Source organism: Anabrus simplex, chromosome 2 (genome assembly GCF_040414725.1).
Source record: "Anabrus simplex isolate iqAnaSimp1 chromosome 2, ASM4041472v1, whole genome shotgun sequence".
Classification (NCBI taxonomy): Eukaryota; Metazoa; Arthropoda; class Insecta; order Orthoptera; family Tettigoniidae; genus Anabrus; species Anabrus simplex.
This window is the reverse complement of record NC_090266.1, coordinates 323632600-323658807: the sequence shown is the minus strand read 5'-3', so window position 1 is coordinate 323658807 and position 26208 is coordinate 323632600. Positions and strand designations below refer to the sequence as shown.

The window sequence follows — 26208 nt, the reverse complement described above, 5'->3', positions numbered from 1 at the left end:
CTCAACCAGTATGATCGAGAAGTATTGCTGGGAGATTGTTGTTATTGACAGATTTCATCCGTGTTAAGTTATGTATGTAAATTATAGATAATAATTATCATCAATTATGTGAGAGTCACCATCAACTGAACCTTCCTTCACGAATAACCAGTTGCTTATGCAGGTAGTGTGCACTTTTCAGATTGTAGGTTCTACTAGCTTCAGTATATAACTAAAAGTCGACTGAGACATACTTAAATATATGTGGGTAGATTTTAAGATGAAGTTCCTTACGTTTAATCCTGATACAATACATAGAATTCTCCCTGTTCGGTCTGTCCCTCAGTAATCAGATGTACGTCATATTTTCTTCTCGCATGAGGAAGTAACCACAACTCCACTGCGTAACCACGACTCTACTGCATTATTTGCGGATAAATCATCATCACTGTCATAGTCTGCAAATATTACGGTAGTACAGTCCCTTTTAGTGTTATCTGAAACCAACTTGCTTACGGACTAAATATTATTACTCAATGTATTAAACGGTGGGAAGTGTGGTGAGGGGAAATGTTTCAGTATGTTGTGCTGAGACAAGATGCATAGTGAGCTGCTCAGCGAGATGAACAACTGCAACATGTTTTTCATTATATTAATTTTGCTTTGGGAGCAGCCCAGCTCTTCCTATTCAAAGTACAAGAAACGAAAGCTATTGAGGAAAGCGTGATGAACGACGAACTAATTTCATTGTGCAAATCCTGGCAATGCTCTTGAAAAGGTGACGAAGTTTGTTATAGAGACTACAGGTATTTACATGAAATATGTAAGTAGAGGAAAGGAACAAACAAGCTGTGAGAAGGATCTTTCAAGTTATCAGACAAGTACAAGTACAGCTATCAAGCAGAAAGTTTACCGAGTTATAAAGAACAAAATCCTCATTCTGGACAAAAGATGTATACATGTCAAAAGTGTTTGTCACTTGCCTTTCAGATGACACACGTTTTCTTTGACTTCGACAAAATACTTCGATATGTCAACTGTGCTGACTTGCCACTTTTCTATTCTCAGATTACCTATCTTTCCTGAATCCCACTGTGCTTTTTGACAAGGCATGGATGAGGGAGAGAAAAAAAATGCACAGAAGTAACCAAACTGGAACTCTCAATTCTGACTTGACTTTGACTACATCTGCTCACACTGTTCTATTCTGATGTACAACTGAATAAGTTTATCACACCTTTCAGTCCTTAAGTTGCTCTTTCTATTTACCAAACCTTTACTAACAGATTTACACAGTGTACTATGCCCTGCTGTTGGCTCTGTGGTGTACAGGTAGTGTACCTGACTCTTACAGCGAAGACCTGGCTTTGATTCCTGGCCAGATCAAGGATTTTTACCTGGATCTGAAGGCTGGTTCAAGGCCCGCTCAGCCTATATGATTACAATTGAGGAGCTATCTGATGGTGAAATAGCAGGAAGCCAAGAATAATGTATGAGAGGATATTTTGTGCTGACCACACAACACCTCGTAATCTGCAGGCCTTTGGACTGAACAGCGGTCGCGTGTAGGCCAAGGCCCTTCGGGGTTGCTGTGCCATGGGGTTTGGTACTATACTCTAATTTCATATAGAGTAGAACAAGATATGAGAATTTCACGCAGAGTTGTCGCTTATGAAACTTTCCAGTTGTAAGGATGTAGACATATGCTTCATTATATGTATCTGAATTAACAAACCAAAGTGTGTAACATAGCAGGTTTTATAGAGAATAATTGCAAGTTATGAATCTCATTCCGTATTGACGGTTATCACTTTACAAAAGAAAATATTTATAAAATCCTCCTATCAATACAATTCAAGTCATCTGTTAGATGAAGCAAAGTCTATACATGTTTCAGCCTAATCTCAAGGCCATCTTCAGTAGTAAAACAATGATTACATAATATACAAACAAATTAAAAAACGTAATGATGTGAAGTGACAGTGATCATGATTAGTGAGTTAAAAACACATTGAGGTCCAAAGTCCTCTCGTCTAATAGATCTTGCTGACTGTTAAATAAAACACTATGCTGAGGAGTGTAGTGAGACCGTCAATACTACGAATAAAACGTGTAAACATTTGTAACAAAAAAGTTGTCGTCTCGAATGGAGATGACCCTGTCGGTCTCAAGTCACATTGACAACTAAGCAGGCTTTTTTGTTACAAATGTTACACGTTTTATTCGTAGTATTGACGGTCTCACTACACTCCTCAGCATAGTGTTTTATTTAACAGTCAGCAAGATCTATTAGACGAGAGGACTTTGCACCTCAATGTGTTTTTAACTCACTAATCATGATCACTGTCACTTCACATCATTACGTTTTTTAATTTGTTTGTATATTATGTAATCATTGTTTTACTACTGAAGATGGCTTTGAGATTAGGCTGAAACATGTATAGACTTTGCTTCATCTAACAGATGACTTGAATTGTATTGATAGGAGGATTTTATAAATATTTTCTTTTGTAAAGTTATAGAGAATAAATTATTTCACGTGGCACAAACATGCTAGATCCAGCTGAGTACTGCTAGTCACAAGAATTATTGTAGTTGCTTTACGTCACACCGACACAGATAGGTCTTATGGGGACAATGGGAGCAAGCTCACAGCTGTGCTCTCCTAACCACACGGCTAACTCTCTTGGTCTAGAAAAAAGAAATCGGAATTTTAATAAGCAAAACTTAGCATTTAATAACTAATCATGAAAATTAGAAAGAATCTGTAGAACCATGTAAGTACAATAAATAACATAAAAAAATCAAAGCAATCATTATCAAAAAACTTTCATTCATCTTCATCATCCGACTCATTGGCAGAATGGTCAGCATGCTGGCCTTCGGTTCACAGGGTCCCTGGTTCGATTCCCGGCCAGGTTGGGGATTTTAGCCTTCATTGGTTAATTCCAATGGCCCGGGGATTGGGTGTTTGTGCTGTCTCCAACATCCCTGCAACTCACACCACACATAACACTATCCTCCACCACAATAACACTCAGTTACCTACACATGGCAGATGCCGTCCACCCTCATCGGAGGGTCTGCCTTACAAGTGTTGCATTCGGCTAGAAATAGCTGCACAAAATTATTCATTATTATTATTAATCATCATCAAAAGGCTAATGTATCAACCATAATAATTTAAAACATTACCTTGTGCACAAATAAATTTCTTTCTCTCTTTGTACCCCATGACAAAATTAGCATTGATGTAATCTGAACCAACAACGCTATCAATCTGTGAGAGGCGAACACGAGTCTGATCGTATGCTTTTATATCTGGGTAGCGATTCTTGTATAGATTTTCACGAGCTTCCGAATTACGGGTAGTGCGATCTGGAAATCGATCAGGCAACAGCTGAAACAGATGAAAAGAAAGGTTACATTATTGTTTAAAAGTGATTTACTGGTGTGCCTTTCAATGCGGCATGGATGAGGGAGACGAGAAAAAGTACATACAAGTAACCACACTGGAGTCATCAATTTTGTCTTCATGATATACAGGATAATATTACAAGTTATAGTACTGCATTTAGATAATTAATTAATATAACTACTTTTACTGCAATTCATAGTGTAATAAATATGTATCAAGAAAAAACAACATAAGGACAGAGATTATATCAGTGTGGTGGCTTGTAATAAGAGCAAAACAGTAATCAAGCCCTAAGTTCATGAACTACAGGAAACGGCTGAGTGGCGAAGTAAACAGTCCCAAGAATCAAGATACATGCTGCTAAGGAGTGGGAATGAGCATCTCTGATATATCCTGAGTCATACATAGCCCTCTTTGTGTTTAGGCGGCTAGGACTACCCAACCTACTGATGGTCCCCACACTGTTAGAGTGAATTCAATGGAATGCTGTCAGTATCAATGGGGCTTGAATTAGAACTAGAACTGCCCAAGTGTACGGGTCATGTGAAAAAGCAACTGGGGATGGAGTAGACAAACTTTATGAAGCACTGAATGATGTAGTAGTTAAGGTCAAAATAAAAGATAGTACAGTGTTAATGGGTGATTGTATGCAGGAATTGGAAATAATAATGAAGGATATGAGAAAGTATTGATTAAATAATGGGAAGATATGGAAACTAATAGGAATTGGAAGCATTTAAAATACTTCTGTGCTAGTATAGGGTTAGCAGTTGCAAATGCACACTTCAAACATAGGCTTTTCATTGTTACTCTTGGGAGGGTAGGGGTACAATATCTTCAACAGACTACACCATTGTTGACTCAGAATTCAGGAAATTTAGCAGGAATGAACAGGTATTCTGGAGATTTGTCAATGATAGGGACCACCATCTGAAAAAAAAAAAAAAAAACTGTCAGCTGGACCAGTGGGTTACTAAGCATTGTTTTCTGGTCATACTCTTTGACCATGAATTATATGGAGGTTAAACTCGCCCATGTGCAAGAGAATGACTTGACCACCATCTTGAATGTGATAATACTTCGCCCGACTAGTGTCGAATCTTGAAGGTGCGAGTTTCAACATATGAGCTACCATTGAAAGATGAAGGTGCCTGTCCACTTCCTGGATTTTAATTTTTTTCTTAATTAATGAACAAGTTCATGACATTTCCAGTACCGGTATACATAACTGGGCTACAACAACACAAAAATGCAGCATGCTAGTCAACTTCACACAATTATGTTTCTAATCAGTAGTCTATCATGCGACTAATTTTTGCTACCCTTCACTGTATCACTCAACACAGAATAAATTACTAACTTCTGAATGGAATGCAAATACAAGCACAAACAGGCTTACTTGTTTACTCAGCAATCTCATTGAAAATAGGAGAGTAAAATGAAACTTTCCTGCGGCTAACGGCTTGCTTCCCAAAGGTGTAATTTACGCTGTAAAGTTCAGGAATTCATCGCCATTCCCTGTTTCCATGCAACTCTCCCCAACCTGCCTCCTGTGATGAGGGCTCTAATTTGTGTTGGAAAACATGTTCTTTTCACAAGGGATGACAAAGAAAATTTTCAGGGCTAGAGAAAATGTGATCGTACTACGCAGTAATCGTGAAAATTTGTGACACAATACACGTTCAATGCAACGTGAACCGGGACTTCAAATTTATGACATGCTAAGCGAGAAATCATGTTAATGAAGAACGCACTAACGAAGTTTCATTGTATTTTCTCATGTCTGGTTAAATTTCAGAAATGCTAGTCCCATGTAAATTTGTAGTGAAAAGGTTATCATTACTTTACTGGCGCTTGAAATATGATTTCTTGATACACATAAGGTTAAGTTAGGTTAGGGGATGAGGCGATGCAATTTGAATAAGAAAATTGAAACGTTTGCCCCTTTTTTCAGAATGAAATTGAACACAAGCATTCAAGTCTCGGAATTAGAAAAATAACTAACAAGTAAGGTGTAGTATGGAAATCTGCGAAAACACAAGTCTTGAACAAACTGATTGCTGTTTCATACAGATTTTAATGTGTATGCGGTCCTGCCGACTTTTAAGAAAAATCGGATATAATGACAACGCGCTATAACGAGTACATTTTTCGCTGTTATGGACTTCTACTGTCTGCAACACAATTTTTATTGGGCATAAAAATTAAAAAAATTATATGGGGATATTTGGATGGTTGCAGGAATGGTGACATGCATAGACATGTTTAGTGCAAGGGATGAAAAGTGGTATGAAGAATGTTTTGGGTAAACAAGGCAAATTTATTATAGATTTGAGGGAATTACTGGACAGATGGAAGGAATATTTTGAAAATGTTCACAATGTAAAACGAAATCATTCTGTTTCAGTCATGGACATCAGAGGTCATTGTGGGGAGAACAATTTTGGCAATTCAATTATCTTACAAGTAACAAATCTCATGCCTGTTCCGTATTGAAGATAACAATAAATAAAATTCTTTCAAGAATAAAATTTACTGTATTTACCTATTCAATAACAATTCACAGTTTATAGTGATAAAATTCTACATGAATTATATACACATAACTGCCAACTTTAAGAAACAAAAGATAGGAAGATTTTTAATTATTGTATTTTATCACATATATTTCACCACAGTCTACGTGAAAATAGGTCAGGATAAAAGGCATACATATCTACAGTTAAAATGCGAATTGACCACTAAATTTAAAATCTTAAACTAAGAAAACATAAAACTGGTTACACGAAAATGTACCTAATCACTGTCATTTATGACACATACAAGTAATATTTGTCATACCGACACACACACAACAAAATGCATAATTCCGTATTTTCTCGCGTAATTAACGCACTTTTTTGACGAAAAATACAGGCGAAAACTTCGGATGCGTAAATTATTCAAGGAATTCAGATCTTTACAAATTATTTACAATTCATTTACATTTAAAAGATACATTAAATATAATATAAACACAACTGGTTCAACTCATTAGCGGTTTTCGTCATATAGCGTAAAATTCCGGCGTGAGATTTTTTTCTGAATAGTCAAAATAGGGTACATCAGGTAAGTTAGACACGTGGGTTTGAAGTACCGACACTAGAAAATATTCTTATTAAGAGCTGAAAATACGACCTGAATGGCATACCGGCAGGAAAAGAAAACTATCCCACACGAGAAGGGCCGGGCATCGAAGGAGGGACCCTGCTACATTACCCCAAACCGTTCGTATCCAATCTTGTACGAGTGACGTGTCCATCCACCCTTTCTCTTGAATACGAACGTGGATCACTCGCAGAAATTTTGCTTTAGGCATTGTTTTTCGTTTTATAACAATGTAAGGTGCAAGCTTTCTGCCATCAGCTGTTACAGCAAGCATTGCAGTACCGGTACATCGTTGTTTTCTGCTTCCGATAGCGCGTACGTTAACACTGTATGTTCCTTTCTTATCGACTTTGTGGCATTTGGAAACTGATTGGCGTCTGACCTGCGGTTCCTATAAGGGAGATCAAATATTCCTTCACTTCACGCTTCTCAATCACAAAGCGATGAAAATGGTTGAAATCATTCGTCATTTTTTGACATAATGTTGTTCTTCGTCGAAGAGAAAGTCCATTTCTCTTCATAAAATTAATCAAGCCTCGGCTAACCTTCAAATCCGAGACATTGATTCCACGTGCCGCGGCTATTTCTCATTCTTTAAAATACAGCATTTCGTGAGAAACGGCTTATCCAACATTACGTAACAAAATCATATATTTAAGCAGATAATCCTGTACTTGCGGAAACTTGCCGCTTTTTCGTCCGCGAAATGCTTTGCGAGACTTGTTGGCTGCTGTTACCGCGGTAGTGCACGTTTCATTTGGACACTGAATACTTACTGCCCGCTGCTCTATTCCCGTATGTTTTGACGTAACTGATCACCGCGAGTTTGTATGATGCAGTATTACTCCAATACTGTGGACTGACAAACAATTTTGAGATCACAGAATGTCCCGTACCCGAAACACTCGTAAAACTAGCGCAGTGGGATTTCCTGACGGCTAATAACAGCACGTTGCCCTGCGTTTGGAATGCCCGCTTCGCGATAGGAAGCCTGTTACTTGAGTAGTTGACATCTTTATTTCGAAACGCATCCGGAGCTGAGTGATGGATGTTCGAAGTTGTGGATGCGTCAAATACGTGAACATTTCTTTTTCTCCACTTGGGACCCAAAATTATTGGGATGCGTAAATTATGCAAGGGCGTTAATTACGCGAGAAAATACGGTAGTTTCCTTTATCAGACGGTAAAATGAACGGAAATTTATAGGTATCTCTGAATACTTGGAGATAACGTTTGTTACATTTTTTGGCCATAACGAGAAAAGAAAATGCCAGAAACTGTCACCGACACGAACCCCCTTAAAAACATTCAACTCATTAAAATTATGCACTTAAAAACGCGAAACTACAACATACAAAACAATTCAATGTGTCCCATACATTATTAACATACCGGTACGACTTTGACAGAGGGGGGAAAGCATAAAAATGCAAGAAAAAATGCATGCCTATAACTCCGACGAAACTACGCACAGAAACGAGAAACGATGTTAACAACATGCGAACAACACAATAACAAACTCATTCTTTCGTCCCGATTAACTGAGTCGTTAGCGCGCGCTAGCCTCTTGCTTAAGGCGGGTACAGACATGCGCGCCTAACTCTGTAACGTAACCACATCGCGCGCCAAGGTTAAACGGGGCAATGTTACGCACAGCGGTTGCGAGGTAAACTTTTCTACCCCGCGCCGCAGGTCGTAACGCGTAACCTACCAGCGTTCCGCCAGTTGAGACAGTGCAGCTTTGAAAGATGGACATAGCTGCAGCAGCCTATGTTTATTTACATTATGCAACCAAACAGAAACGAAGTATTCATTAGAACGGCGTTTCAATTATCAACTGTGCCGAGCATGTAGAGTGGTGGAAAATGTGTTCGGTATTGTGTCGGCTGTCTTTCGAGTACTTCGAAAGCCAATGCTGCTACAGCCTGAGAGGGCTGAACTGATTGTGATGGCAGTGACTCATCTACACAATTTCTTAAGACGAAGCCCTGACTCGCTCAATCTTTACAATCATGAAACGGACAATTACAAGCTCATCGGCGAAAGCGATAAGAGACGAGTTAGCACAATTTCTCCAACATGAGGGACAGATTCCATGGCAAGATAAATTACGCGTGAATATTTTCGTGAAATTCGCATGCTATAGGATATCAGATCAAAAATTAGATGGATGGCTTTTCCGGCGTTTGCTCTATTAACCAGCGTTTCGTCTTAGGTCTGACACTAGACTCTTCAGAGTGGGATGTGTCAGACCCTACCCACTGACGCTGGGGTTTATGCAGGTGAACTTATCAGAAGCTTATTTATGAAGCACAGTCTGATAACTGCATACGGGAGATAAAACACCACAATGGAATTAATGCCCGCCTAGCAATTCCAAATGGAAATTCTAAGTTCCCATGGAGGGAATTAGATTCTTTTCCACCAATAGAGCATATCAAAAATCAGATCAAAAATTAGATGGATGGCTTTTCCGGCGTTTGCTCTATTAACCAGCGTTTCGTCTTAGGTCTGACACTAGACTCTTCAGAGTGGGATGTGTCAGACCCTACCCACTGACGCTGGGGTGTATGCAGGTGAACTTATCAGAAGCTTATTTATGAAGCACAGTCTGATAACTGCATACGGGAGATAAAACTCCACAATGGAATTAATGCCCGCCTAGCAATTCCAAATGGAAATTCTAAGTTCCCATGGAGGGAATTAGATTCTTTTCCACCAATAGAGCATATCAAAAATCAGATCAAAAATTAGATGGATGGCTTTTCCGGCGTTTGCTCTATTAACCAGCGTTTCGTCTTAGGTCTGACACTAGACTCTTCAGAGTGGGATGTGTCAGACCCTACCCACTGACACTGGGGTGTATGCAGGTGAACTTATCAGAAGCTTGTGCTAACTCGTCTCTTATCGCTTTCGCCGATGAGCTTGTAATTGTCCGTTTCATGATTGTAAAGATTGAACGAGTCAGGGCTTTGTCTTAAGAATTGTGTAGATGAGTCACTGCCATCACAATCAATTCAGCCCTCTCAGGCTGTAGCAGCATTGGCAGACTGTGCTTCATAAATAAGCTTCTGATAAGTTCACCTGCATACACCCCAGCGTCAGTGGGTAGGGTCTGACACATCCCACTCTGAAGAGTCTAGTGTCAGACCTAAGACGAAACGCTGGTTAATAGAGCAAACGCCGGAAAAGCCATCCATCTAATTTTTGATCTGATTTTTGATATGCTCTATTGGTGGAAAAGAATCTAATTCCCTCCATGGGAACTTAGAATTTCCATTTGGAATTGCTAGGCGGGCATTAATTCCATTGTGGAGTTTTATCTCCCGTATGCAGTTATCAGACTGTGCTTCATAAATAAGCTTCTGATAAGTTCACCTGCATACACACCAGCGTCAGTGGGTAGGGTCTGACACATCCCACTCTGAAGAGTCTAGTGTCAGACCTAAGACGAAACGCTGGTTAATAGAGCAAACGCCGGAAAAGCCATCCATCTAATTTTTGATCTGATTTTTGATATGCTCTATTGGTGGAAAAGAATCTAATTCCCTCCATGGGAACTTAGAATTTCCATTTGGAATTGCTAGGCGGGCATTAATTCCATTGTGGAGTTTTATCTCCCGTATGCAGTTATCAGACTGTGCTTCATAAATAAGCTTCTGATAAGTTCACCTGCATACACCCCAGCGTCAGTGGGTAGGGTCTGACACATCCCACTCTGAAGAGTCTAGTGTCAGACCTAAGACGAAACGCTGGTTAATAGAGCAAACGCCGGAAAAGCCATCCATCTAATTTTTGATCTGATTTTTGATATGCTCTATTGGTGAAAAAGAATCTAATTCCCTCCATGGGAACTTAGAATTTCCATTTGCTATAGGATATGAACAGTTTGCTGTTACTCTACACCCTGTTAAATAGTCCAAACATATAGTGGACCTGGCCACAAAAACGTAGATTTACACGTTCAAGTGTGCAGCGAAGAAACAACCATTAAATATACACAGCGATTCATATTAGCCTCTCCCATTCTTGATCTCTGATAACTACTCACTCCAAAAAATGAACACAGGTGCAATCAATTATGAACTTACATAGTGTTATCAACAGCATTACGCAATTAGAAAATCTTTTATAAGAAACTTTTTTGAAATTTTTTTATGTGTGTTGAAGAATCAAAAACCGGAAAATAAATGTGTTATTAGTTTCACTAAAAAAATTTTTACTCTTCATTTATTATGTGTTTACTTTGCAGTAAACATGAAGTGCTTAAACCATCTCGCGGCTTTCCCATCGGAACTGCAGACTCTTAAAAGCAAACCATGTGCTCTGATACACCTCGTCAGTTGCTGCAAATGAAACAATGCATATATTCCAACATCGTAATATAGTACCGTACACACGGTTTAAAGCGGAAAGCTAAAGAATGCGTCGTCGCATCTAAAGTCTGATGCCATACTTTATAAGTAATATTACATAGTTTTATTTATACGCACCTGACCCTGTTCCCATGCTCTTCTTTATTTTGCCTTTCTCCCTTCGGAGTGAAGGAAGCAAGGACGTCATTTTCTTCCGGCATTCCTCGGCCGTTGTTCAGTTCCGTCGCCAGCTCCTCCCATGCATCATTCCTTAAAATTTTGTTGAAATGCCTGGGATGGCTAGCTAGTCACAAAATTTCCTTAGCTCTGTACATTTCAATAAAATGCAGTGTGTTTTGCTCGATCCACTCCATGTTTACTGATCAAGCAGACAGAGGCAAATGCGTGTTACGCGCCGAGGTCCTGTGTACGTCCAAGCTTGCTGTAACATCCGAGCACGCAGCTCTTTGATGTGACGCGGTAAAACCGACAAGCAGTGGAACGCAGTGAACCTCGTTCCGTATCGTTCATGTTGCGGGCTAAGGTTGCGCGACGAAGTTACGCAGTACCGCCCAGACAGGAGCGCGCCGCGGTTGCGTTACGATGTTCTGTTGCAAGTCCAGACGCGCCTTTACAGGACGATCGCCGCCCCGAATCCCCAGCTGTATCAAGCGCACACGCTGCTGTGGTGAGCGGGAAACACGATACACGAAGGCGACGGTCGAAACACTCACGAAATAAAGTATCAAATAAATACGCTTGAAAATGAGGTTTCGTAAATTACACAAGCACGTATCGTAGAAGAAGAGTATTGGTCGTACTAGAGGTTATATTAGTCGAAAATCGGAAGAAGTAAATATAAATTGGAAAATCGGAAGACGAGTTAAAAACCGGAAAGTTTCCGGGTAAATCGGAAGGGTTGGCAGGTATGTATACACTTTTTAGGTATATGTTTCATCCTTTTTAGGCATCTTCAGCCTATTGTCTGACTCGTTGGCTGAACGGTCAGCGTACTGGCCTTCGGTTCAGAGGGTCCCGGGTTCGATTCCCAGCTGGGTCGAGGATTTTAACCTTAATTGGTTAATTCCAATGGCACGGGGCTGGGTCTATGTGTTGTCTTCATCATCATTTTCATTCTCATCACGATGCGCAGGTCACCTACGGGAGTCAAATACAAAGACCTGTACCTGGCGAGCCGAACCCGTCCTGGGATATCCCGGCACTAAAAGCCATACGACATTTCATTTTTCAGCCTATTGACAATCTTAAGGTCAAGTCCACGGCCTTGTTTGAGTTAAACATTTGAACTTAATACTATACAAAATGATCTTATTCTAATTCATGTAGAATTTAATCACTATAAACTCTGAATTGTACTGAACAGCTGGATACAGTAAATTTTATTCTTGAAAGAATTTTACTTATTAATTCAATTATGGTCGAGGAAGTGGATATGTAGGTAAATAAACTACAGCAGGAAGAGATGAAGTAAGACCTGAAATAGTGAAAATGCCCTGACGAAATGGCTTCACAGATGAATAGGGTTATGATGGAATTGGAGTATAGTACCCTCTGATAGCAAAAAAACATTAAATGTACCTGTCTTTACACAAAGGAATAGAAAGGATTGTAACAATTCTTCACAGTCATTTTAGGAAGAATGGTGCAATAAATGGTGGAGAGTAAGTAAGAACACTCATATGAACAGTATAAGCAGGTGAGAACAACAGCAGGAAGGCATTCATAATGAGGAGATAAAGGCCATGTTACAAATGGACATTCGAAACTGACCCAACTTTCTTCGTGGGGGAATATTGATTATCTAAGAGGGTTAGAGAAGTAAAGGAGACTGATATAGAAATTTCTGCTTAAGTATGTAAACTCAATGCTACTGCTACCCATCATTTTGTTTAAAAAGACTGCATCCTTTACTTTGAAATTGCTAGTCTCACTTGCTGAAGAAATGTTTGAAAACATTAAAAGTTCTGACTTAACAACCCAAAAGTCTGCTCTACTTATTATTTTGTTTGTCATGAAAGCTACATTTGTACATACTGTAAAAGGATGGCTGATTTGCTCCCAGTGTTTAGTAACAAAGTCACGGCTTGAATATTTACCTTTAACAACCGCCATGCTATCAGCAATCAGTATTTGGAGGAAAAGATTTATTGGTTCTGGTTGCCTTTGTCTGCCCAAAATGGCTGCGATCAAGATTAAAACAAGTAAATGGACTCCATATGACCATCAAAAATTTGAAAAGGTCTCCTTTTCCAAAAAATCACTTTTTTTTTTGCTTCATATACAGAATGCGAGAAGGAAAGTATTGAAATATTCTTTACTTCGCAAAAACAACCTAATGCCTGTAATGTACTTTCACTTTGAAGTTTCATAATTAAGTATTTAAACTATAAAACAAGCACTTGTTTTTGAGTATTGAGAATTGTGATACCGATTCATTACTACTGAAAAACAAACAGTAAGTATAGTTATCTCACCTCGAATTCATACTGAAATCCATAGTCAGAGTCTCGATGCCTTTCAAGATAAGCAATGGTCAGTTCTCCTTTGGAAACAGGTGGCATATCAGGTGGACTTGAAGAAACCAGAATGTGACGGCCACGAAGACTGCGACAAAGATGCCTATAAAGAGGTTAACAAGTGCCTCTGTAAGGAACGCTTTAGAATAATAAATATTTATAACCAATCAAACCATGGTGGTAAAGAAGAAACATTTTGACAAGTTTTCCTCAAGACTGCATTTTTACATCTTCCTTGTGACAAAATGCACGTCATTTGGTTATAACCTATATTCACGGGAGCTAAAATTAATATTTCAACAAAAAACAGAAAATTTGAAAGCACTTAAGTATATTATTCCCGGTTTGAATTCTGGTGACTTAACATGGGATGTTCCAAGAAGATCAGCATGCCACAACAGGATAGGTATCAAAACATTAATCCTCACCAAATTCTAAATAGAGCCTGGTTATCTTGGTATATTTCACACAAATATTGGGAACTTAGAAACTTAAAAATAAGATCCTATCTCAGAATTTTCCGAGACTGTGGCGAGAAAGAACACCTAAGATAACTGCTGTTGATAACAGAAACTCAACTTCTGATCTCTGTGAAGATTTCTAGTTCTACTGTAGACATGAGTTGAGATCGGTTGAACAGATTTAGACTTATACGTGGCCAACAATTAACATGCCCCTTAATCTAAAATGTCTATGATAAACCATGGAATAATAATAATAATAATAATAATAATAATAATAATAACAATAATAATAATGCCGGGTTGAGTAGCTGAAGGGGTACAGCATTGGCCCTCTGAACTCAAGTTGGTGGGTTTGATCCTGGCTCAGTCCGGTGGTATCTGAAGCAGCTCAAATATGCCGCTTCGTGTCGCTAGATTTACCAGCATATAAAAGAACTCCTCCAGGACAAAACTCGGGAACTCGGAGTCTCTGAAAACTGTAAAAGTAGTTAGTGGGGTGTAAAACAAATATTATTGTAATTATTATTAGTAATAATAATAGAACTACTCTTCTTAATCATCAGCATTGGTCCTATTTGGCAGGAGAATCTGCTATATGGCTCCACTGTTTCTATTTATTTTGCTTGTGGGCCATTTTGGAATGCAGATTTGGGTACTCCACGTCAGTTAGTGCAGCCCTGCACAAGTGCAAAAACTAGGATTAAAGCACTCCCCATCCTCACAATTTACACCTCCTTGAAGAGTAGATTCTGGCTTATTTCTGTCTCACACTGTATGTTCTACAGTAATAACAGTGTTTCAGGAATTTAAAGTGTTGAATATAGAGTGGTTAAAAAAGTTAGGAAATTCAATAAATGCAATCAACAAATGAAGCACACCTCAATCATATGAGGCACTTAGAACTCTGCACACGATAGCTGTCTAATCACCTCTCCTCCCCCATCCGTTTCAATCACTACTGATCTGCATTTAGGGCAGTTGCCCAGATGTAGATTCCCTATCTGTTGTTTTCCTAGCCTTTTCTTAAATGATCCAGCCAAGCGAGAGCTACAAGTAGAGAATTTGACAGTTAATGAGCCAAATTAATGCTCTGGCCACCAGAGAAGGGCTTATCACTAGGTACCAAGTGGGCCACTCTTATGTGCAGCCCTGGTCTAGTGTACTGGGCCATCAATGTTGAAGTTATACCTTGGGTCTCCTTCCAACGACTTCCAGTGTGTAGTCTAACCTTGCAATCATATCACTTCTGCTCGCAGAACATTTCCAAAACATCATAGCTGGCTTTCATGCCTTATCAGTGCACTACCAAATCATCATCTCTGTACATCAGGTACATGATTCAACCCTGTGGTGACAGCAGAACATCTGAACATCTTTATTTACATGGCGCTTTGTCAGTATTCTGCCTCTTTCACAGTCAATGTACTGTACTGTAGCAGGCAAAAACACTGGCAACAGTGAAGGGTAGTTCTTTGATCTGCGGTAGCTCTTCATCTGGCATAAAAGGTGAAGCCTGTTGTCATTTGTCATTTCTTGCTGCATGCACTAAATCCTTGGTTTCATATTTTCAACTTCTACAGGATGGCAATCTCAGATATTATAGACCCAATAATGAAAATAACTGACCAGTACTCCGCAGTCTTATCACACTAGTATTTAAAACAAACAACCAACAAAATCATATTATGAAAGCTTCAGTAGGATATTCAAATTAAGGAGAAAGCCAGATTCTATTTATTAGTTATACCACATAAGAAAATACACCCACGAGATTTGTGAGACAGATAGTCTAATTAGTTTAATTTGCACCAGATTAACATTTGTGCCACAGCTTATTGAGTAGTAGCTTTGTTGATGAGAATGAAATGCAAACAGCTGTTTACACAAAAAAATAGCACATTTGTGAAGAAATTGCTTGTAGTTTTATGTGACTTGATATTGTGATCTGTTGCCGTAGACTTCCAGTTTTACCTGGAATCTGAACCATAGGGACGCAATATGTCATTTCTAAATTCCCAAATGTATTGGCTGGGATCAGAATCATGACTGTCTTTGTGAGAAGCCAGTGAACATGCCACTCGGGTACCATGCTACCATGTTTATGATGAGTTAAACGAAAAGTTTTAAATTTCATGCACATGATGATGTGCTGAGATACAATTCCAGTGTTGAAATGCATATTCTGTTAAAATCTTTGTAGTCTTGATTCACCAATAAAACCTCAATCCAGTCCAAATCCAGTATCCTCGATTGCTAGTTCACATAAACGTTAATTATTGTATCTGTTCTTCTTCTTCTTTTACTACAGTTTTTCCCATGCTTTGTGGGGTCGTGTGTGCGAACTGTGTCGCACATGTGGATTTGGCCCTGTTTTATGGCTGAATGCCCTTCTTGATGCTAATCACTATTGCGTGTTTCTGTAGTGGTTGGCAGTGAAGTGTGTTGTGTGAATATAAATAGGAGAGTCTTGGAACAAACACAAGCAACCAGTCTCGAGCCAGAAGAATTGATCACATGCGATTAAAAGCCCTGACCTGGCTGGGAATCGAACCCGGGAGCCTCTGAACCGAAGGCCTTAACGCTGACCATTCAGCAAAGGAGTCAGGCGTTAATTACTGTATCAGTCTTTTTGTTTTATCGCTAGATAGTTTTACCATGACTTTAATTTTTTGTTTTTTCCAGATAAATATTCAATATAGTGTTAACAAGCGAATATTATGTGAACATGTTATTTCTGTTGAGTCCCTTCTGTAAAATTATCATGAAGTACTCTTCATAATTACTTACACTGTTACTTCATGTAATACTCCTTCGAAATTGCACTTGGGTGAGACAGTGCAAGTATATGTTTATTGTAGAGGGTAGATGACAGCAGGCATGTCAGTGTGCTGAGTGTGATTACATCATTCTCACATTACAGACAGTAGAAGATGAATTTTAGAGAAGAATTTCTGAGTATGCAAAAGCAACAGGTTATATTCAGAATGGAATGTGTGTTGATCATTCTGGGGCTAGTGACGTTTGAGCAAAAGGAACCACAGTATCACCAAGGATAGACAAATGAACTGAGCAGTCATAGATTTAGCGCACAACTGAACTTTGCAACACAGTCATATGGCAGGGCAGTGGATGTAAACAAGTGATAGTTTCAGGCATTGCTATGTGCAACAGTATTTTAAACACATAATACAAGCTCTCTTTGTAATAGAACAAGGAAGTGGCAACATTTCACTAAAGTCATTAATAAAGGGCTGAAGTGAAGATAAATTGCTCCACACTGGCATCTTAATGGTGAACTATCCCTAGCAGCTGAAATCTGTTATTTCTGCTTTTTGCAGTAATCAACAGTTTAAAGTTCTGAATACCAGGACGTGAGATGAACAGACATGAACCGTGTGACATAGTTCTTAAAAGATAGTGACAAAATTATGTTGAAAGTGTAAGTCCTACATCAGCCTTGCACAGCTGAGTGCTCCCAGAAGGAGGGGCAAAATAACTCAGTGTAGAGAATAGTCTCAGAGCAGATAGTACTGCTTAAAAAGGAGTGGCTGGGAAGAGAGGTTGACTTGTGTAGTGCAACGATGAGCGAGGGCTGTACAGTGTTGCTTAAAGTGCATGTGCAGCTGTGAGCACTGTCAATGAACACTGTGCAGGCTGTTTAAATCACAGTACTGCATTACAACTCTCAGTACTTAAGGTAACAGTGAAATTCGTATTTAACGTGGAGAAATGCTCCATCCAAAATCTTAACACGACAATGACGGTCAAGTTCATGCTTTTACAAATTACTTCAGTATTATCATCATCCACCACCTGAATTTAATAGCATTGATAAGCTGTACAAAAAGAGAGCATGAAGAGTTAAAAATCACCATATTTCAAACCAAGCATATTTTAATAATGTTCTTCGAATTGATAAAGAAATGAGACCTGAATGCACTGAACTACCAGTCCAATGAATGCAGAGTGGTGAGGAGATCTTTGAAAAAACAATAGGGAGATTCAGATATTTTTATGAACTCTAATGCCATCAATAAAAGTCATCTGCATCAATTATCAGTTTATTGAACCTTACAGTGTGATTGCCTTACAGATTCTAACTAATATCCTAATTAATTATACTAATCACATTCACCCTATATAAACTAAGCCTAAACCTGGAAAAGAGAAGCCTTTCTTGTGGACAGTCGAGATTTCTTCTGATGACGCAGAGCACAGTTCTCTGCGAAACAAAGAACTTCACCCTATTTTCTTGACACGGCATAAGCCCAAAAGCCTATACAGATTCATTCATGTCTATAAGTATGGACTGTGACGCAACAAGAGAAATATATTTCTTTCTTTTAACAATTTTCTTTTCTAAACCAAGTTTTCAATATCTGGTGTCAAGGAACTAGCACTAATAATACACAGGATGGATGCTAAACTATCAACTGTGAGTCAATTCATTTTTATCATTGAGAAGAGCTGTTCACATATGTATGTTGAAGCAAACTTACAGAGAATTTCATAGGCCAGTTGATAAAACCTTGGAAACCAGGCTCTAGGAAAGCCTTAATAAAATATGGGTAATTTTTGCCTTCTGTTATACTTATATTTCACCTTGCAATCATAGTGAAGATTCATAATTTGCACTATAGATATGTAGGGAAGTCATCTACACTGACAGAAGCGTTATAAGGCATTGCGCATAATATGAATTTTGTGTCCAATTAAGATTCTATGTCTCTGAACCGTTACTTAACTCTTCAGACACTGTCTTCAAAATGTCTACATATTTATCATAGTCCCACTGATCTAGCTCAGTTGCTCAAGATTCAAGACCTGGAAAACACACCAGGTCCTTTTTTTGTTTGTTTTTTTCCCCCCCAGATGTCGCTGCCACAGAGAAAGCTTCAATTTAGAGGCCCTGACGCAATCATACATTGACGTTGTATGTATGTTCCTCCCATGCAGCTGTAGATTCTAGGTATTTAAATGCTGAGTTAAACTGACCAAGTAAGCCAGATCAGACACCCATTTGCGGTTCTGAAGTTTGAGAACATTACAGCCTTTTACATCCGTGAAGAGGACAACTGAATCTAATAATGAAAAAAAATTACAAAAAACTTTCTCCGGTTGAGCCAGCACACTTCAGAGTGCTATGGAATATCCCCACTGTCACTGTGGGTGGTTATCTAAGCCCTTGTGCCCACACAGAGCTTGTTTTTATCACCATTTGCACGACTTCCTTTAAGGACAAACTTTCCTGATGTATAAGGCAGTGTACTGGCATAACATTCTTAGCAACTGCAAGAATTAAATGCTTGTTATTCAGACATCCCACAAATCCACACTTCATTCCTGACATGCAAGGGATGCCATCAATTGCAACTGATAAGATATCTCCCCACGGGCGGTTGAAGCGAGTAATAATGACTTGGTCAACACAATCCATTATAACCTGTGCTGTCGGTATGACTTTCATTAGAACAAGCTGAAGTATCTCTTCCGTCACAGTCTATTTTTCACTAAAATGAGGAAATCTGATAATGAAACTCTGTTGTATACGACTGTAAAGGTAATGAACAGAAAGTGGATGCATCCGAGAAGAACTGCAAAATTATTCAACATAATTAAGGGAATGTGGGGAAATAAACTGATGGGAGAAAAGAACTGACACATGTTAGTTAGTGACAGAATTGTGCCTAAGGCGACCTAGACTATATTACTTAGCTGAAGTATAAAGCAATTCAGTACATAGATTATAGTTATAGAGCTGGGCTGAGTGGCTTAGATGGTTGACGCATTGGCCTTCTGACCCCAACTTGGCAGGTTCAATCCTGGCTCAGTCCAGGAATATTTGACAGTGCTCAACTATGTCAGCCTCGTGTCGGTAGATTTACTGGCATTTCAAAGAACTCCTGCGATACAACATTCCGGCACCTCAGCTGTTCCAAAAACCATCAAAAATTAGTTAATGGGACTTAAAAACAATAACATTTTTATTATTATTATAGTTATAGAACATAATTTGAAGTACTAAAATTCATTTGGGATGTCGGACGTGGTATGGAGGGTGTGAGGATGACTACTGAGGCAAATTTCACTTTGGCAGATTGAGTTTCCGGGGTATCCGATAGGCCTCTATAGCACGTCCAAGAAGTTGGATTTCTTCGCAATTAACCCACCAAGCCAGCAAATTAATCCAGAGCTGCTCACTTCTAAGGCAGTATTTAAATTGAAGCTCAGCAGATGTTTAGACACCATCAAGTTAAAGAATTCATAATGTTAAATCTACTAAATATAACGTAATGAAAGTTTTAGGACTACTTACCGAGATCAAGTCCAATGTTTCTCAACAATATATGTGATGGTTGCTGTTCAGTGTTGTCCATAAACACATGCAATACTTACAAAAATATATAAGGAAATATAAATTTCTATTCCAAGTCTGCCTTTCCAGAGTGTAAGGGACTCTTCCACAGAAAATTTCCGTTTATAATTTCCAGGAAAGGCTGAATTTTGAAAACTTTGTTAGTTCCCGTGTAGAATTATTAACAAAATATAAATATCACAAGATGAGTTCAAACCTGCCCCCCTTGCCATTGTTTGAAGGAATGCAGGGGTTTCTAAAAATCCATCCTTCATGAAATAGCTCTTCAGGGTGGGTTTCTGTCCTCATGAACATTACAAGCCTCAAGAACACATAAATTTCCTCCCGTCACTGGCTTCTACTTTCAGGCGCGACCTTGGTTTCAAGGACGCGCCAAGTATACAATCTGCCGCGCATCTATTTGTTTCTCGAACAATTAGGTCAATCACTTTGTAGTAAAAAAATAGCAACAACAAAAAAAACCAGTCTAAAATAGATGCGAAATGCTTTGTTGTACCTGGCACACCCATGAAGGGGATCTTTTGTGTGCTCGTAACAACATCTACCTCTCGCCACAACCACTGAACAGCGGACAAAGTTATTACGGCTGAAGCTATTTCTCCTTCAACTGCGCTGTCTGCCACTTTCCCAGCAACCTCTTGCTATGTATAGTCACTGTCCGTATCGCTACCGAAAATACTGCTTCCCGAAACATCACTTCCACTACTGTCATTTATCTAATCTCCACGTCCGTAAGAGAATGAGACAGTCCAGCCATTCCTCTGTGACTGAGTAGCCGCTAGCCTACAAAACAAAAAAAATCAGCGCAATATTTGCTTTCCATGCTTCCCCTTCATAAGTGACGAGAATTTTCAAGTTATAGTTCAATATATAATCTCGAGATGGCAGGGAAGGACGCGATACCTTTTAAAGCAAATACCTTGAAACTAAATAGAGTACATCTCATGTTCTATCTCTTATCGATATTATTCAAAAGCAACAGATATCGATCAGTTTCGTATTGATGATGATGATGCTTGTTGTATAAAGGGCCCTAACATCTAGGTCATCAGCCCGTAATGGTACAAAATGAGTTGAAATGGAATGACAAATTAAAAGTCCAAAATCTTCCACTGACCAGAATTCAAAACGTGAGGACGAAGAATGAATGGATGGATATGAATTTAAAGCAATCGGTGGATCCAACATGCAATGTCTCGTATTTACAGAAACTGACGTGAAATAATAGTATTACTGACAAACGGACTGCGTCTAGAGCATAATACTGAATCGATGATGCTTTTAGTCCAAAGGGGTCCAAAATACAATCATCGGCCCCTCATAATGGTACTTAACGCTAGGAAAGTAGAACCATGTTATTTGTCATGCTGCGGTACTAATTAAAGTAGCGTAGACTCGCGGTATTCCACATATTATGATACAACTCACAGGTAATGAAATTCGCACATGTAATACAGACCTAAGGGTAGAGGCATGATTTTTTCACATTAATGTTTGCAACGATTTCGCGAGAAGGATACGAATTTTCGTGTTATTTCACGAAATAGATATCGCCTTAATTTTGCTTTAATGAAATTCTAAAATTAATCATTAAATGTGTCATTACTATAACTGACCGTTGACTGTGGAGGTTTAATTGATAGACTGTACATGCTTCTGAAGCCATTTACGGACTGCAAAGTCATCTACCTTCTCCAGCGAGATGGTGGCTTTGAGTAGCATCCCTGTTGTTTCGTCAATAAATTGTATTTTTTCACCCTTAGCTTTCTTTTGCATATCTAATGAGAGTTCTATTGTTGCCTGCCACTTCGCTGTTGGAGTGCTAAATTTACGTTCTGAATGTTCCTTATTTTTAAAACAGTGTTTTGAAACAGTATCTTTTTTTCTCCCACTCGATACGAACATTACAAAATATTGCTTTCCGAAACGTATAAACCTTCACTTGCAAACTGTTTAGCTCTGCTGTGCACCATAACACTTGTCGAGCTACCCATCTTCGCTACTGTCTGTGATCACTTTCTTCATTTTACCTGACCACGAAGCCGAAATACACCACTCAATTGTGCTGCTTGTAGGCGCCATTAGGGATTCCAGGATTGCACAATGCCGTGAGGAGACAGGCTGGGGTGGGATTACCAGCCAACCACAAGAACAACAGTACATTTCGTTTGGCAAGAAGCCTGGAACAACTCCTTTTCTTTGATGCCATGTCTTAGAGAGATTTTCCAGAACATTAATGATAACATATTTCTAGGGAGCGGATTTTTATGTGCTAAAAATGTGAAAAATATTTATTTTTTATGTGCTGAAAAACTTTAAAATATGTGATAAAAAATTGAAATTATTTTCCTTTAAATATCCCATAACTACTTGCACTCAAGAAGTAAATAAGTATAATGTTTTGTATTAGAATATGGTGCTACCAAACGTGCTCCTTAAGGCAAAATGGTGTCTGTGTATGGAAACGTGCTGTATAGTATATTAATTTTTGATATGCCAGAGTAGATATTATGAATGGTTATTTTTTTAAAGGTAAAGTTTTGTTTAAATATGGCAAAAGCAACCTATCATCTTTGAAAAAATAGTACCAGTTCGTACTCACCAATCACATGCTGGAATATTAGTTGCTAAAAGTAGTCTCAGAATTGCAGTGAACAACAAAGGTCATCTCCAAATTGTCCATCACAAATGCATGCCGATTATCTCTAAAGAACGCCTTATACTGCGAAAACGATCACTCCACATCACGGGAAGTCAGACGAGCATAGTTAAAGAGAGGAATGTCACCAAAAATAACGCCATCAATTTCGCCAACATGAGCACCCTCTAATACATTAGAAATTTGGCACATTGTTTGAAATCCTCTGTTTTTCCTCAAAAAATTTTGATATTTGACCTTTAACAGTCCCTGTACCTGGGAAGCCGGGAGTGAATCTAATTTATTTTCAACAGCGCGCACTTCCTTCACTGTTTCGGACAACAGGTTAGTAGATTTTTCAAGTATGTCTATAGTTTTACACAAGAAGCTTAGATTGGCAGATATAAACGCCAATCATTTTTCAAAGACCTGTCTTTTAGTATCTCTTGAAGAATCTCAATTGACGACGCGTCGTTTTTATCTAGCACGTTCACAACGGATGCAACACTTTCGAAATTGTCTGCATAGTATACCACAGCGCTAAGCCAGGTACCCCACCGCGTAACAATAGGCAGAGGAGGAAGCGTAAGATCCGGGTTTTTCTCTTTAAAGAGATCGATTCTTGAGGGTGCTTTTACGAAGACTTTTTTGCCATTAGACACTAATTTATCCACTTGAGGATACCGAGCCCGCACAGTTTCAAATAACCTGTGTAGAGCATGAACAACGCAAGTTACGTGTATCATTTTCGGAAAGCTCACAGAAAGGCCTTCGGCTGCCTTTTTCATGTAAGCTGCACTGTCAGTAAGGAAAAGCAATACATGGTCGTATTTTACACCTTTTGGCCAAAGTAAGTGCATGGCTTCATTGAATAACCTAGCTACAGTGACATGGTTTGCAGCAAGCATTTCTTTACACGCTAGCAAATAAGAATGTTCGCAAGCAGTTTTGTCATTCTTCAACACACCAACTATAACATTTCCTACTTTTCTGCCACTTGAATCAGTGGTTTCGTCAATGCTCACCCACAGTTTTTCGCTATCACATACTGCCCGAATTGGGAACATGCATCATTTTCAAAAATATTTTTTTTGAAAAGTACACCAATGAAATAGTACGTAAACGTATTACATTGTGGTATGTTGCCTTGTTTTCTACCATTAAAAAAATATTTAATAGTGCCTTTCCGCAAGGCGAGTGAAACGGCCTCTGACGTAAGCGGCGCGCTGTGACGTCACAATCCAGTACCGCATGGAGCTCTATCAGCCGTGGTGCATCAGCCGTTGCTAAAAGCCGATTGTTTATTATTCACGATCGCGAATAACTTCGAAATGACAGAAGAAAGGTTCGAAACAGCACAGTCAGACAATCTACCATGTGTAGATGTCATCATTCTTGAAAAATGTGACTTTTGTGGCCGCAGAAATTCGCGGATAACAAGCAAGTTTGTAAGTGGCGTCTTTTATATACGTGCAATGTACTGTAACTCATAGTATTAGGATAACAACGAACCGGGATAGATATCACATCACTTTCAACATTTCCTTCTAGACTGATTCCCCTATTAAAGAAGAACATTACATTTTCGGGCTTTCAGCATTAGTAAGGTAAGAAATCGGATTTCAGCACTAACATAAACATATAGGTAGCATTATAGTACTAGTCCGCTTCTGTGGTGTAGTGGTTAATGTGTGCCACTCCCGGAGGCCCGGTTTCAATTCCCGGCTCTGCCATGAAAGTTGAAAACAAATAGTACGAGGACTGGAACGGGGTCTACTCAGCCTCGGGAGGTCAACTGAGTAGAAGGGTTTCGAATCCCACCTCAGCCATCCTCGAAGTGGTTTTTCGTATTGTCCTACTTCTCCTCCAGGCACCTAAGGCCACGGCCGTTTCCTTCCCTCTTCCTTGTCTATCCCTTCCGATCCTCCCATCCTCCAACAACGCCCCTGTTGAACATAACAGGTGAGGCCGCCTGGGCGAGGTAATGGCCCTCCTCACCAGTTTCATCCCATACTCAAAGTCTCACGTTCCAGGACACTGCCCTTGAAGTGGTAGAGGTGAAATCCCTCGCTGAGTCCGAGAGAAAACTAAACCTGAAGGATACACTGATTAAGAAAGAAAGAAAGAAAGAAAGAAAGAAAGAAAGAAGGAAAGAAAGATCATAGTACTATAGGGCTATAATCTATCATTCCCAAAAAAATATATATTTATGGTTGGGACAACTGGCCTACCCACTTCCAGGGCCCATGAAAGAGAATTAAATATCTTTGTGGAGGGAAAAAGTTAAACATGATAAAGATAAATATGACTTCATCTAGTTTTCACAAGTCGGGCTGAGTGGTTCAGACTGTGCTGGCCTTCTGACCCCAACTTGGCAGGTTCGATCCTGGTTCAGTCCGGTGGTAGTTGAAGGTGCTTAAATACGTCAGCCTCGTGTCGGTAGATTTACTGGCACGTAAAAGAACTCCTGCAGGACTAAATTCCTGCACATCGGCGTCTCCGAAAATCGTAGAAGTAGTTAGCGGGGCGTGAAGCCAATACCATTAATTACATTTGGCTTTTAACAAGCTGAGCATATCAGGAAAGAAAAGTGTCCCGGTGACATTTTAGTTGCTCAATACAGGAATGTCTTTGGGTGCTGTGACTTTTACTTTTTTTTCTGTTTGCTTTACGTCACACCGTCACATATAGGTCTTATGGCGACGATGGGACAGGAAAGGCCTAGGAATGGGAACAAAGCGGCCGTGGCCTTAGGTACAGCCTCAGCACTTGCCTGGTGTGAAAATGGGAAACCACGGAAAACCATCTTCAGGGCTGCCGGCAGTGGGGTTCAAAACCCACTATCTCCCGGATGCGAGCTCACAGCTGCGCGCTCCTAACCGCACGGCCAACTCGCGCGGTATTTTTACCCTTCGGTTTATTGACTTGGCTTGTATAACCTAAAACTTAGGCTAAGTTGGATAATATTTTAAACACCTACATCACTATTTTCACCTGTGTGCAATTATGTTATTTATTTCATTAATATTATGATAATTATTATAATTGAGCATTGTTAACTTATAAGACCCCAACAGACAAGCATTGGTTTTGTGTAGAGTTATACATTTGTTAAATTCACGTTGTTTCCTTTCATGATGTACAGGCCTATTCTTTGTTACATTATAGAGTATTTAGATATAGCCTAAATTTCTTTACCAATTAAGCTCTTCAATAAAGACATACATAACTGTCCCATGCCAAGATATATTGGTAGAATTAGAGCTGTCAAAATGGTTCATAACCCCTTTGATT

General features: G+C 39.2%; 1 protein-coding gene across 3 annotated transcripts in view; it reads right to left on the bottom strand.

The window, feature by feature from the left end:
• The window catches only part of Ptp69D (Protein tyrosine phosphatase 69D), a 976604-nt gene that overhangs the window by 311041 nt on the left and 639355 nt on the right, over positions 1-26208 (bottom strand). For all 3 annotated transcript variants that reach the window (XM_068226166.1, XM_068226167.1, XM_068226168.1), the window contains 2 exons: positions 13395-13539; positions 3175-3379 (listed from right to left, as the gene is read on the bottom strand). In XM_068226166.1, coding sequence (XP_068082267.1) covers positions 3175-3379; positions 13395-13539 — 350 coding nt within the window. The remainder of the gene's footprint in view (positions 1-3174; positions 3380-13394; positions 13540-26208) is intronic.